The following is a 12,686-nucleotide window of genomic DNA, read 5'->3' as shown; positions in this document are numbered from 1 at the left end:
GGCATGGTGGCACATGCCTGTAGTCCCAGCTACTCGGGAGGCTGAGGCAGGAGGATCACTTGAGCCCAGGAGTTTGAGGTTGCTATGAGCTAGGATGACGCCAAGGCACTCTAGCCGGGGCAACACAGTGAGACTCTGTCTCAAAAAAAAAAAATGTCGTAAAATGCTAACATCTGGGAAATCTAGGTGAAATGGATACAGGTATCCTTTTTTTTTGATACGGGTATTCTTTACAGTATTTTATAACCTTCCTGTTTTAAGCCTAAAATTATTTCAAAATTAAAATTAGAAAAAGAATATAGGATCTGGCTTGAAGGGACTCCTATTGACCTTCAAAGGGGACAACTTGAGCATCAAGAAAGAATAATGATAAGACATTGTAGCAAATTAAAAAAAAATCCATAGTCCTGGTTGAGCATCCCTAATCTAGAAACCTGAAATCCAAAATGCTCTAAAATCCAAAATTTTTCAAGTGCTGACATGATGCCATAAGTGGAAAATTCTACACCTGATACCTCTGCTTTCTGATAGTTCAATGTATGCAAAATTTGTTTCATACAAAAAATTATTAAAAATATTGTATTAAATTACCTTCAGGCTATGTGTATAAGGTATATATGAAACATAAATGAATTTCATGTAGAGACTTGGGTCCCATCCACAAGATCCCTCATTATGTATATGCGAACATTCCAAAATCCGTAAAAAAAAAATAACACACACAAAATCTTGAAACACTTCTAGTCCTAACCATTTCGGATAAGAGATACTCGACCAGTAACACAATACATGACTAAGTGTTGTAGCAAAGAGTTAAATAAAATCCTTCCTACACAAAGGGTTCATGTAAAATCAACAAAAAACAAGGAATACACCAGTAGAAAAAAATTGGCAAAGGATATGAATAAACAATTTACAAAGAAAAAGAAATAATATTGTGCTTCAAATTTATGAAAAGATGTTCAACCTTACTGATGATGAAATAAAGGCAATGTAAAATAACGATAAGAAACTTCTTTGGCAAATATTTTTTTCCCAGCCTCCGGGACTATGAGTTTTTGTTTTATAACCATTGTTGATCAGGATTCAGAAAAGCAGAGTTTTTAGTGAGCAGAAATTGGTACAACCTTTCCAGAGAACAATTTGGCAATGTTTACAAAACATCTTAAGAATGCTAACATACTGATCCATATCCCTTTTTCTCTAAGGAAACCATCAGGGATGCGTACAAAGATTTATACACTACAATGTACACTGCAGTATAATTTATAACAGCAAACCATTGGAAATAATGCCCAACATTAAAAAAAAGACAATAATAAAGAATATACCAAACTGTTAAGTCTTTCCTTAAGAGTATATTCTACTTTTTCTTTGTATCTTTTTTTGCCAAATGTTCTATGATGACTGTACATTACCTTCATAATCAGAAAACAAAGCATTTTTCGAAATCCACATTTATCCATGGCAAAGGCAATCTTCGTGGGGAGCAATGTGTGTAGCCAGAATAGAAAATGAGAATGAACACACACACACTAACTGATCATCACTCAATGCAAGTAAAACTAAAACAGCTCCAGGATGGAAGGCTAGATCTGGTAGAGGTATCACAAAGGGATAGCAATTATAGGCTGCACCTGCTGTGAACTTTCTGACAGAAGTTAGAGGATGCAGCCTTTGTCCCTGCCAGGGCCCTCTGGTCCCGTGTATCCCGTGTATTGCCCAATTCCTTCCCTATGGCCTTCTGCCCCATAAGCTGCCCAACCACTCAGCCAGGGCCATCTGATTATGGATAGCCCAACCAGCCTGCCACGGCAATCCCACTCCAGGGCATGCTACCTGTGTTTACTTGGCCAGCCCCTTGTGCCATGGTCCTCTGCCTGTACATGCTGTCCAACTTCGCTGAAATAGTCCTCTGCTCCTGACAGCTACAAAACCCAAAGGTAGTGGCCCCCTGCTCCTGTAAGCTGCCAAGGCCCTCTTAGTCTGTGGACTGTCTCACCACCCTGTTTAGCTCTGGGATTGTGTGTCCGCTGCCCAGCCTTTCTACTACCAGTGTCAGCTGCCAACATCCTCTCCCACCAAGTGCTACTGCTCTCATCCCATAGCAAAAATGAAGAATATACAGGTCTCCCATTCATTCTTGTTCCTCAACAGTCTGTGACTCTCAGCCTCTGGGTAAAGAGACTGCCTCTGCTCACTAACCTTACACTCATCTACAAACCAAGAAAGCAAACTATCACCTAAACCTTCTGTTTTTCACCCCAGTTCCCTGTGCTTTGCCCCAATCCTACGTTGCCACACATGTGAGGGCCCAAAAACGTCCTGTGATAACAGGTTTCCCCTAGTTTGCAGGAGCCCATGGAGGTGGGCCAGCACAGTACCTTCCTGAGAGTTCCAGTCTGTTCCAGTATAGGCCCAAGCTGAACAAGCCTCAGTGAAAAAACAACAGAAATAGACCAGAATCCCCAAGACAGCATTCCAAATTATCCAACTTCTGGGATCTTCCACATGGGAGTTTTCTAGAACCATGTCCTGGGACTGACCTACACAACAGCAGAAGCTCCAGCCCTTCTCATGTAGGGATGTCATTCAGCATAGAATTCAAATAAATGACTTTTATGACGCCACAAAATACATCATGGACCCACACTACTCTGCTGACTCAGAAGGCAGGAAATGAAAGAGGACTTACTGTGAGAAAACACAGATGATGTCTCCTTCAGTCAGTTCATAAGGAAGGCCTCCTAGAAAAGAAAATCACATTTCAGTTCGACAAACATTTACCAAGCATCTACTAGGTACCATGCACTAGGCCAGACACTGGGGGTGCAAAGAATGACCCACAGGGAAATCACGGTCCGATGCAATGACAGAAGTGCCAGTAGCACAGAAAAAGGATTAACTTTTTCAGTGGAAAGCTCAGGGGGACACCACTAACCAAACTAATCTGATCACTCAGTCTTCCTCACACCCAAAATCCTACAAAGCAGAAAGTTTGCATCGCAAAATTCTGCTTCCAAAAATACATCTTGAATTGATCTGCTCATTAGCCACAAAGTGCTATGACACAAAAGCGGTTTAAATATGTCATTATTAACCCCATCTACATCTAGACTAAGGATTATGAAGACACTATTAAACATGCCATAGGGAATAATTTCACCTCCAAATGTTTCTTTCCTCATGTGTAAAATGGGGATACTAGTACTTACCTCACAGGATTGTTATAAGAATTAAATAAAACAATGTATATTAAGTGCTCAGCACAATGTCTGCTACAATAACCTCTTTGAAGAGTCAAACTGTAGAATTGCTGGTTATGACACGAAGTGAATACAGGGATGGTAATATGGTCCTGGACAGAAAGCAGGAGTTAATGAGAGAAGGAAAGTGAATTCCAAGGGAAGCACAATGGGGGAGGGAGGTTAGTAGTAATATGGGGTAGTGGCTAAGATCATGAGTTCTAGAATCCCACAGTTCTGGCTGTTGCACTTACTAGCCATGTGACCTTAAAGAAGTCCCTTGCCTTCTCTCCACCTCAGTTTCCTCAGCTGTATAATGGGTGCGTGTGAGAGCGGCAGGGAGAGGGAAAGAGAGAGTGATAACAACAGTCTCGGAGCCTTAGCGCGGTAAATGGCAAACAGTAACTCGCATGAGCACTGATTTGGCAGGGAGAGCAAACTAGAAAAGGGGGAGACGAGAGGTACGGAACACGGATTCACCGGCAGACAGCACATGGAAATGAAAATGGACCATGAATGTGGAGGGGAGCGCGGGACGGGAATGGTGGGAAGCAGGCCAGGAGAGAATGTGGAGAGCACTACGGAGAAAGATGGGGACCTCACCCAGGAAGATCCAGGCGCTGTCCTTGTACTCGGAGTGCCAGGACACTTTATCCGCCACCCCAAGCTGGACCTCTCGCTCATTCAGCTCGTTGATCAGCTTCACCTTAGTTAAAGGGCTGCACGGGGGCGGGGGAGAGGGCGGAAAAGCGGACCAGTGCGGCCCGGCCTCAGCTGAGGGAGAGCAAAACTAGGGGACCTGCTGTTCTAGTCTCCGCGCCTCCCCCGCCCGTCGCCCCCGCAGACGCTCTACCATCCCAACCCCAGTCAGCCACTCTCGGTTGCCCGCTCCCACTTCCTCAGAGGGAAACCGAGGCCTTACTTCATCTTAGCGGGTTCGCGGTCGGTACCAACTCCTCAGCTTCAGGACGAGGCTACACGACGCATGCGTGGCCCCGGCGCTGCGCGCCCATTGGAGTTGGTGAGCTTGCGCCGGAAGAGCTCGGCCGCGTCGGCTTGGCGCCTGCGCACTAGCGTGGAAGGGGATTTCCGGCTCCGTGCGTTTCCTTCTTATAAAGAGCTTTTCTCTGGTGCCTCCCAGTTCCTCTCTGTGAGATGAGGCAAGGGTACGAGCCTGGTGCGTTATAGGCCCCCCAGCTCCTGCACGATGCCTGGCACTGATTGGGTTAGCTGTAAATGTTTGCTGAATGAAGACCGAACAAGGTGCCTGATGTGGCGACTTTAGTTCAGCCCTCGCTCCTAGTCAGAAGCCCCATGGTGGTGCTTACATATAGCCCCATCAAAGCATCCCTGTTCAGGAGTTACAGCAGAAAAGTGAGGCAGATAGGTGAAAGAGTAAATCTTTTGTTGTCCGTCCAATCCCAACACACAGGCAACTGACCAGTCTGCTTCTGTAGGCTGAACACCCACAGAGTTGTGTGAGAGTTGCTACACTCACTCTTTCCCATAGTCTCTCCTAGTTGAGCGGGAGGCAGAAGTTAGTATTGAATAGCTAACAATTGAGTAGATGATATGGTAAAGGATGCTAGATCATGTTCTAAGCAATTTACATGTATTGTCTGTCCACCCCGACAACAACCCCATGAAGTAGATACAATTACCTTCTCCATTTTATAGAGGAAGAAACTGAGGCTCAAAGGAATTCATTGGCTTGAAAAGCACTCTGCCTGCACCCATCAGGTCAGGTGGATTTAATCAGCCCTCACTGAGCATCTGTATTTGTCCTGTAGAGCTGATGTCTGTACACAGAAGTGTAAGGACGGTTCCCCTGCCCTCAAGGAGCTAATAATATAATTGAGGGGACAAGATACATTTGCTTGATAGATTTCACTCCAGAGATATCTGGAAACCAGTAGAAGAGATGGTGGTTGGCATACAATGTGTGATTTAACTCATATTGAGGATTTGAATCCATTTTGCATGTGTCCGCATCAATATCTGGTTTTGGACCATGATGTTCTAAAAGTGAAGGTCCAGAGCTGTGTAGTTCTCTGTGTAGGCCTGGCTCAGAACGTCAGATATTAGGCCCTTCATAGAAGCATTATGATAATGATGACAACCGTACCCTCAGTGACTCACCATATAACCAGTGTCCTGCCAAGAAGCAGAACAGAGGATGTCCATCAATAACAGTTTCTCCTCATTCTATCTGTGCCCCCTCCCCCACTCCAACCCAGCTATTCATTAACTTTGTAGAATTATCTTGGCGATTAAAACTAAACAGTGACAGATTGCATATGGGTTTTACCTACTCCTAGGAATCTCAGGTTGCTTAGTGGTAAGTTTGAAGTAGCCACTGCAAAGTGGTAAACTAGCATACAGCATTACCTTGCTGTCTTCTTCAGGTGACTATTAAATGAGACAGTTGGTGCTACACTTGGGGCTCAGTCATCAGCATTCAGAAGGAAGCTGGAGCAAAAGAGTAGTGTAAGACCAACCAAAGAGAAGAGCTATCTAGACTGAGAACATGAAAAGACTGTAACTGTCCAGCTGGTGGGTTCAGCACAGGTATTCCAAAGCTGGGAGAGCTGAAATCTACCCCCGTTTGTCTGGAACTGTGAGATTTCCTGGGACTCCTGACTTTTGGTGCTAAAACTGGCAAGCCCAGAGCAAACTGGGATAGTTGATCATCCTAGGAGAGCCTGAAGTAAATAAAGAAGCAAGGAAGTCGGATTCTCCGTGGATGTGCTTGCAGTTGGTAGAGACTGGTAGGTAAGATGATGCCTAGAGATGTCCGTAAGTCTGAGTTGAAAAGAGATGGGGATCCAGAGGACCCTCTCAACTTAACATCTGGAAGGAGAGCCAGGGTTTGCCATCCAAGGTGGCTATTAGTGATCTCTACTAATAACATCCATTTATCACCTATTGTATGCAGTATTTAGTTCTAGCTTCTGCAGGTGATGCTCAGGAAGTGAGAGGCAGTCCCCACATCCAAGGAAAGGCTAAACTATTTATCTAGCCAGAGTCATTTCCCCACTTCCCAGCCACACCTCAAAACAGTTTTTCCTCCTGACCTCCCTATTTTTGGCAATGTTATTCCTATTTTCCTGATTACCCAGGCTCAAAAACATGAGTGTCATATTTCAGTCTTCCCTATTCCTCACCCCAACATATCCATTCAATTACCAAGTCCTAATAATTGTACCACTGCAGTGTCTTTAAAATGCATCTCTTCCAGTCACTATCCTATTCTGAGTCATTATCACATGCTTCCTGGCTCTTTCAGAACTCCTCTAACTGTCCCAGCCCCTATTCTCCAGTCTTTTCTCTCACTACTCCCCGACACAAAGGCTCGACATCAGCCAGGCTCCACGTCTAGCCATTCCCTGGAGGGCCCCTTTCATTACCCAACCTAGACACTCCTGCTGACAGAGCCCCATACCTCAGGGACCTCTTACTGAAACCTTCCCAAACTCCAAACCCCCATCAAGTCATTTCTCATGCAAGAAACCTTTACTGATCTTGCCGGCCCACAGTGATGGCTCCCACTTCTGGACTCTTCAGCACTATGAAACTCCTTTATGTTCTCCCCCCAGAAAGACCGTGAGATCCTGGAAGGTAAAGATTCTGCATTTATAAGCTTCTCAGCACCTCAAACCTCAAACACTTTCCTGTACACATAGAATGCACCCAATATACTTACTGGATAATGAAATTGAAAAATCATACAACTGTGGTTACCTTTAAGAAAACAGATGAGGGTAGTGGGAGACAGGCCTTTATTTTCCCTCTGTTCCTTTCTATACTGTTAGAATTTTATTACCTTTATCCAGATATCACTTAGATTTTTTATTGTCATTTTATCTTGGCAAAAAGTTCATGATCTTTATTTTCTTGCTTTTCTCTTTTATTCATTCATTAAATAGATATTTATTGAGCACCTATTAAGTGCCAGACACTGTTCTAAGTACTGGGGTTATAACAGTGAACAAGGTAAGCAAAGTTACTGTCCTCATGGAGCTCACATTCTTGTTGTAGAAGGAAAATAAACATACAAATATACACCTGATATTGATAAGTGCTATGAGGTAAAAATGAAGTAGGTTAAGGGGACAGAGAGTACTGGGGTGTTGCTATTTTATAAAGGGTGGCCAGTCAAAAAAGGCCTCTCTGAGAAAGTAACATGGAGGCAGAGACCTGCAAGAAAATGAGGAGTAAGCCATGGTGGCATCTGGGGGAAGAGTGTTCCAGGCAGAAGGAACAGTAAGTGCACATGTCCCGGGACAGTGTGTTTCAGAAACAGCAAAGAGGTTAAGTTGCTTGCCCTAGTCACACAGCTGGTAAATAGTAGAGCCAGACTTTCAATCCAGGTGGTATGGCTACAAAGTCTGCACGCTTAACCACTATGCACAAGATAAGTTGAGGTAAGGAGAACAGATTGGACACAACCATGCTGGGAACTGACTTTGTATTTTACTTGATGTGAGGTGGGAAGTCACCAAAGGACTTTGATCTGGTGTACACTTTAGCAGGATCACTTTGGCTTTGTCTTGATAACAGATCAGGGAGGGAGCAGGGAGGTACCTAGGGTAGAAGCAGGAAGACCAGTTAGGAAGCTATGCAATAATTCAGAAAAAAGGTGATGGTGGTTTGCCTCTGGGTGACAGCACAGAAGGTGGTGTTCCATGCTGGTATTTTTCAAACTAAACTATATTATGTTTTAAAATAAGAATAAATAAGAACACATACGACCCCGACATAAAGGCATGTCCTGTGTTTGTCAGTGCTCAGGCACTGGCCTTGATGCTGGGGATACTACAGTAAACAAGACCACAAGACCCATTCCCTGCCCTTGAGCAGCTCACAATGTTGCAACATAGTTACAGATATAAAGAAACATAACACAAAGGGATGTGTGTCATAAGGAAAGTATGGGTGAAAGGCCATTAGAACCAGATGAGGGAGGATTAATTCTGACTGCTGGGGCTCACAGGGAACTGGGGGTGGAAAGCAGATTGTCAGGGAAAGCTACAGAGAGGCAGGTGACGGTTGAGCTGGGCCTTGAAGCCAGTCACCGTGTAGACAGAAGACAGGAGATAGTGCACAGGCAGCATTTCAAGCAGCAGAACTACCAGAGGCAAAAGGACCAAAGTGTGAAAAATGTATGATATGACCAGGGGATGGGATGGGGCCAGGCAGTAATAGCTGAAGGTAAGGATGGAAGAGTTCAAGCCATTTTGTAAAGGGCCTTGTAGGTGAAGCCAAGAAGTTCAGATTCTAGCCTATAGGCAACGAGAAGTGATCACACGGCTTAATCATTCAGTCATTCAACCAACCAACCAACTAGTCAGCCAGTTTTGTTGAGGACCTGCTATATGCAGACACTGCTTTACCTGCTGAGCATGCTCAGCCTATACGGAAAACGTGTGAAAAACACACACACAATCTGAGCATGCTCCCTTGAGCCTGGGAGTGACATGATCAACTTTATTTTAGATCACTTTGGAGCCACTATGGGGGATGAATCGCAGGCACACAAGACTTGATGCTGGGAGATCAGTTAGGAGACTAGTTGGCTGTGATGGACAGAACCAAAGTCAACAGATTTAGAGGCACAACACGTTGACTAAAGTAGATGTGGTAGTGAGGAAACATCTGAGGATGATGCTTGGCTTTCTGCTTTGAGACACTAGGTAGGGGGTGAGACCCTTTGCATCTTTAATTTTTTACTATTTTCACCCACTTCTTTCAGTTGTTGATCCAAAACAATGTCAGCAGCTGGAAAGTTACTCGAGAGGACCCATAAATCTAACCAGTATGCCATCCTGTACTCATCTGCTCCCACATTGGAGACTTGTGCGTAATGCTGTCTAATGGAAGCAAAACACAAGTCTAAAGGGGTGGAGGTGGGCCACACTTTCCTGTGTTAAGAAAGCTTCTTAAGTGTATTTTTTTAAAAGGTCTGTGCTTTAGTTGTAGGTTGCCTGGGGGAATAAAGAGAATAAGAAATGAAGCACTGTGTTAACATATCACCTCTTCCGGGATCCATGGCATGGGCTTCAGGAAATCTATGAGGACCCTGAATTTGTTTGTACGACACATATGTGTGCAAAGACTTGCAGTTCCTCTGGCCTGCATGAAGCACAGCTAAGATGCAACACAGTCAGAGCAAACCAGAAGTGCCTAAAAGGATCTTTCCTTTCAGAGACCCCTCCTAGTTATCCAAACAGGAGCAGAGCCTTTCCAAGGATTGCTTTCTCCCTGCAGAGTGCCCTCTGCTGGGCTTCCTGGCTGCTGGCATTTTGGCGTCTGGGGCCAACAATGCAGCTATTTCCTAGCTAAGAAAAGAACCTTTGTACTAATAGTATTGCAACCAAATGCCTCCTGGGCAGTAGCCACTGCCAAGAAGCCGTATAACTGGGACCTAGTTTTTGAATTGTCTCCTCATGCTAACCTTTTAACCCAGCGTAGTAGTTTCCTTTGGTGCTGTAACAAATTACCACAAACTCTGGCTTAAAACAACACAAATCTTCCAGTTCTTGAGGTCAGAAGTCTGAAATCAGTTTCACTGAGCTAAAGTCAAGAGAGTTGGCGGGGCGGTTCCTTCTGGCCGCTCTAGGAGAGGATCCGTTTCCTGACCTTTTCTGGCTTGTAAAGGCCACCTGAATCCTGGGCTTGTGACCCTTTCCTTGCATCACTGCAGCCTCTGGCTTCTGTGGTCACATCCCCAATACCTACCGCTCACTCTGACTCCCTCTTGTAAGGACCCTTGTGATTACATCACTGGGCCCGCCTGGAAAATCCAGGGTAACCTCCCCATCCCAAGATCCTTGACTTAATCACACCTGCAAAGTAGCTTGCCATGTAAAGTCACATATTCGTAAGTTCCAGGGATGAGAACTGGTACATATATTACTGTAAAATATACAGTGGCAGTGGGGAGGGGGTCTTTATTCAGCGTACCGCATCCAGGCTTCTGCAACATGCAATAGCAAAAAGACTTTTCGACCAGGAGTACGGAGAACGGGATCCAATCCCAGCTCAGCTCTCCCACCCTTTTCTAGTTGGGTTACCTTTGGTAGGTTCGCCTCTCCAAACCTCAACTTCTTCGCTTGTAAAATGGAGATGATAATAACCCCTAGCTCACAACATGTTAGCTGAATGTATGAAAAGCTCTTTCCTAGTACGGTAACTAGCATCGAGTAGGCACTTGAACGTGCTAGTACAGGGGGTGTTCATGTGGGGAGAGACAGGAAGAGCAGTTAGAAGGCTACAGCGATAGTGCAGATGAAAGATAATAAAGTACCAAATGAAAGAGGCGATAGCAAGAATGGAGAGCAGGAGTGGGAGTATAAATGGAGAGGTATACATGAGTCCAGATTTACACATTTCCTTCGGCTCAGGGTAAAACGATCTTCACTTGCCGTGATCACTGGACTTTATTAACAAAGAAAGGCTTCCACTTCTTCTAAGCCCAACTACCTTTGAAAAAACCCAAAGCATGCAAATGTTAGCTTGAAAGTCAGAGGTAGTAGGATGTGCAAAGCACAGAGACACAAACTGGCAAGGAAAAGGAACAACATGTAGTCTCTATGGTTGATGTGAGACAGTACAGACTTTTGGTGGCTGTCCACAGGTCCCACACAAGCTGCTGACCTCTCTGCCAATTTCCAACATCTTCCTCTTACAAGCTGCACAGCCTTGGGCAAATAAGTCACCTCTCTGTGTGCCTCGATTTCCTCATTTGTGGAATCAAGGTATTAATAGTACCTACCTTATAGAATTGTTGTGAGGATTAAATGAAAATCCACGTTGTATATTTCGCACAGTACCTGGCACTTAAAGGCCCCATAAACGTTAGCTGGTATCATCATTGCTACAAGGCTCAGATGCCCAGAAGCCTAGGGTTCTTTCTTGAAAGTGCCACCCACTCCAAGAAGAGATTAGAGCCTCAGAGACTGACTCTCCCACCCTGTCTTGCCCTATCATTTCTCTCATCCCACCCTGTCTTGCCCTACCCTTTCTCTCATCCCACCCTGTCTTGCCCTACCCTTTCTCTCAATCCACACACACCCCCTCTCTACAATTGCAGCATAGGCAGGTTAAAAGCAATATGAGCAAAAGGAAACATACATTCTCTCTCACTCACTCTCTAGTCCAGAGAGAGAGTGTATATATGTATGTGTATTTTTATATGTTTATTATATAGTATATATGTTATGTATAATGTATATATTACATATACAAAATAGTGCATGTACTTATATTTATACATACACACACACACACAGAGTCATGTGCCACATAGCTATGTTTCAGTCAATAATGGACCGCATATATGACACTGCTCCCATAAGATTAAACCATATTTTTACTGTACCTTTTCTATGTTTGGATGTACAAACACTTACCATTGTGTTACAACCCCTATAGTATTCAGTAGAGTAACATGTTGTACAGATGTGTTGCCTAGGAGCAATGGCTATGCTCTGTAGCCTAGGCATGTAGTAGGCTATCCCATGGAGGTTTGTGTAAGTACACCATGTTTGCGTGAGTACACTGGGATGTTCGCACAATGACAAAATCACCGAATGATGCATTTCTCAGAATCTATCCCTCTCTTTATGGATGCATGACTGTACACTGTGTGCGTGCACACGTGCACACACGCATTTCCACATGGTCTGGAAAAGCCCTTTGTAAAATGGTGTCTGAGCTGAAATAGGACATTTTGGGGGAAGTTTGTTCTTTCAAAATCACATAAATACATTCTCAATGTGAAAACATATGACAAGTAAGAAGTATTCAAAGTAAATCGTGACTCTTCACTCCCCCATCAATCCCACGCCCCTCTTCAAAGTTATTCACTCTTTGTTAACAGTCTCCTTTCTATGCATTCTTTGCATTTATACACACATATATTTGGGTTTGGGGTTTCTTTCCATAAATGGGCCCAGACTCTACATACTGATTTGTGCTTGATTAGTCAATCACTAATATGTCTTGGAGGTCTCTCTGTGTCGGTACATATAAACCTATTCCATTCTTTTCACACGGATGTATATTTTACAGTAATATATGTACCAGTCATTCAGGAAGAGATATTACATGTCACCGAGCCTTTGTCCTTAGGCGAGATGCAGCTAAATCATTGCAGGCAGATGGCCGGTCTAGGCATCACAAGAAATCAGGCACGCTTGTCTTGGCTGCCTTCCTAGAGCTTCTCTCCCAGGAGTCTGGCTTCAACGGCAGGCTCTGCTGAAAGGGAGGATGGAGAGAAAAGAGATGCATGCAGCAGAGAACACCAGTGTGGTAGGCAGAAAAATGCCTCTGGCCGGGCGCGGTAACTCACGCCTGTAATCCTAGCACTCTGGGAGGCCGAGGCGGGCGGATTGTTTGAGCTCAGGAGTTCGAGACCAGCCTGAGCAAGACGAGACCCTG

General features: G+C 44.5%; 1 protein-coding gene across 1 annotated transcript in view; it reads right to left on the bottom strand.

The window, feature by feature from the left end:
- RBMX2 (RNA binding motif protein, X-linked 2) overlaps positions 1–4,223 on the bottom strand; it is a 10,915-nt gene extending 6,692 nt beyond the window's left edge. Inside the window, 3 exon segments of the mRNA XM_012653292.1 lie at positions 2,696–2,747; positions 3,849–3,964; positions 4,168–4,223. Of these exon segments, the coding sequence (XP_012508746.1) occupies positions 2,696–2,747; positions 3,849–3,964; positions 4,168–4,172 (173 nt within the window). The 5' untranslated portion in view covers positions 4,173–4,223.
- Between the last annotated feature and the right edge of the window lie 8,463 nt (positions 4,224–12,686).

This window comes from Propithecus coquereli, unplaced genomic scaffold (genome assembly GCF_000956105.1).
Source record: "Propithecus coquereli isolate 6110/MARCELLA unplaced genomic scaffold, Pcoq_1.0 Scaffold42, whole genome shotgun sequence".
Lineage (NCBI taxonomy): Eukaryota > Metazoa > Chordata > Mammalia > Primates > Indriidae > Propithecus > Propithecus coquereli.
Note: the sequence above shows the minus strand (reverse complement) of the source record. Positions and strands in the feature narration are given on the sequence as shown.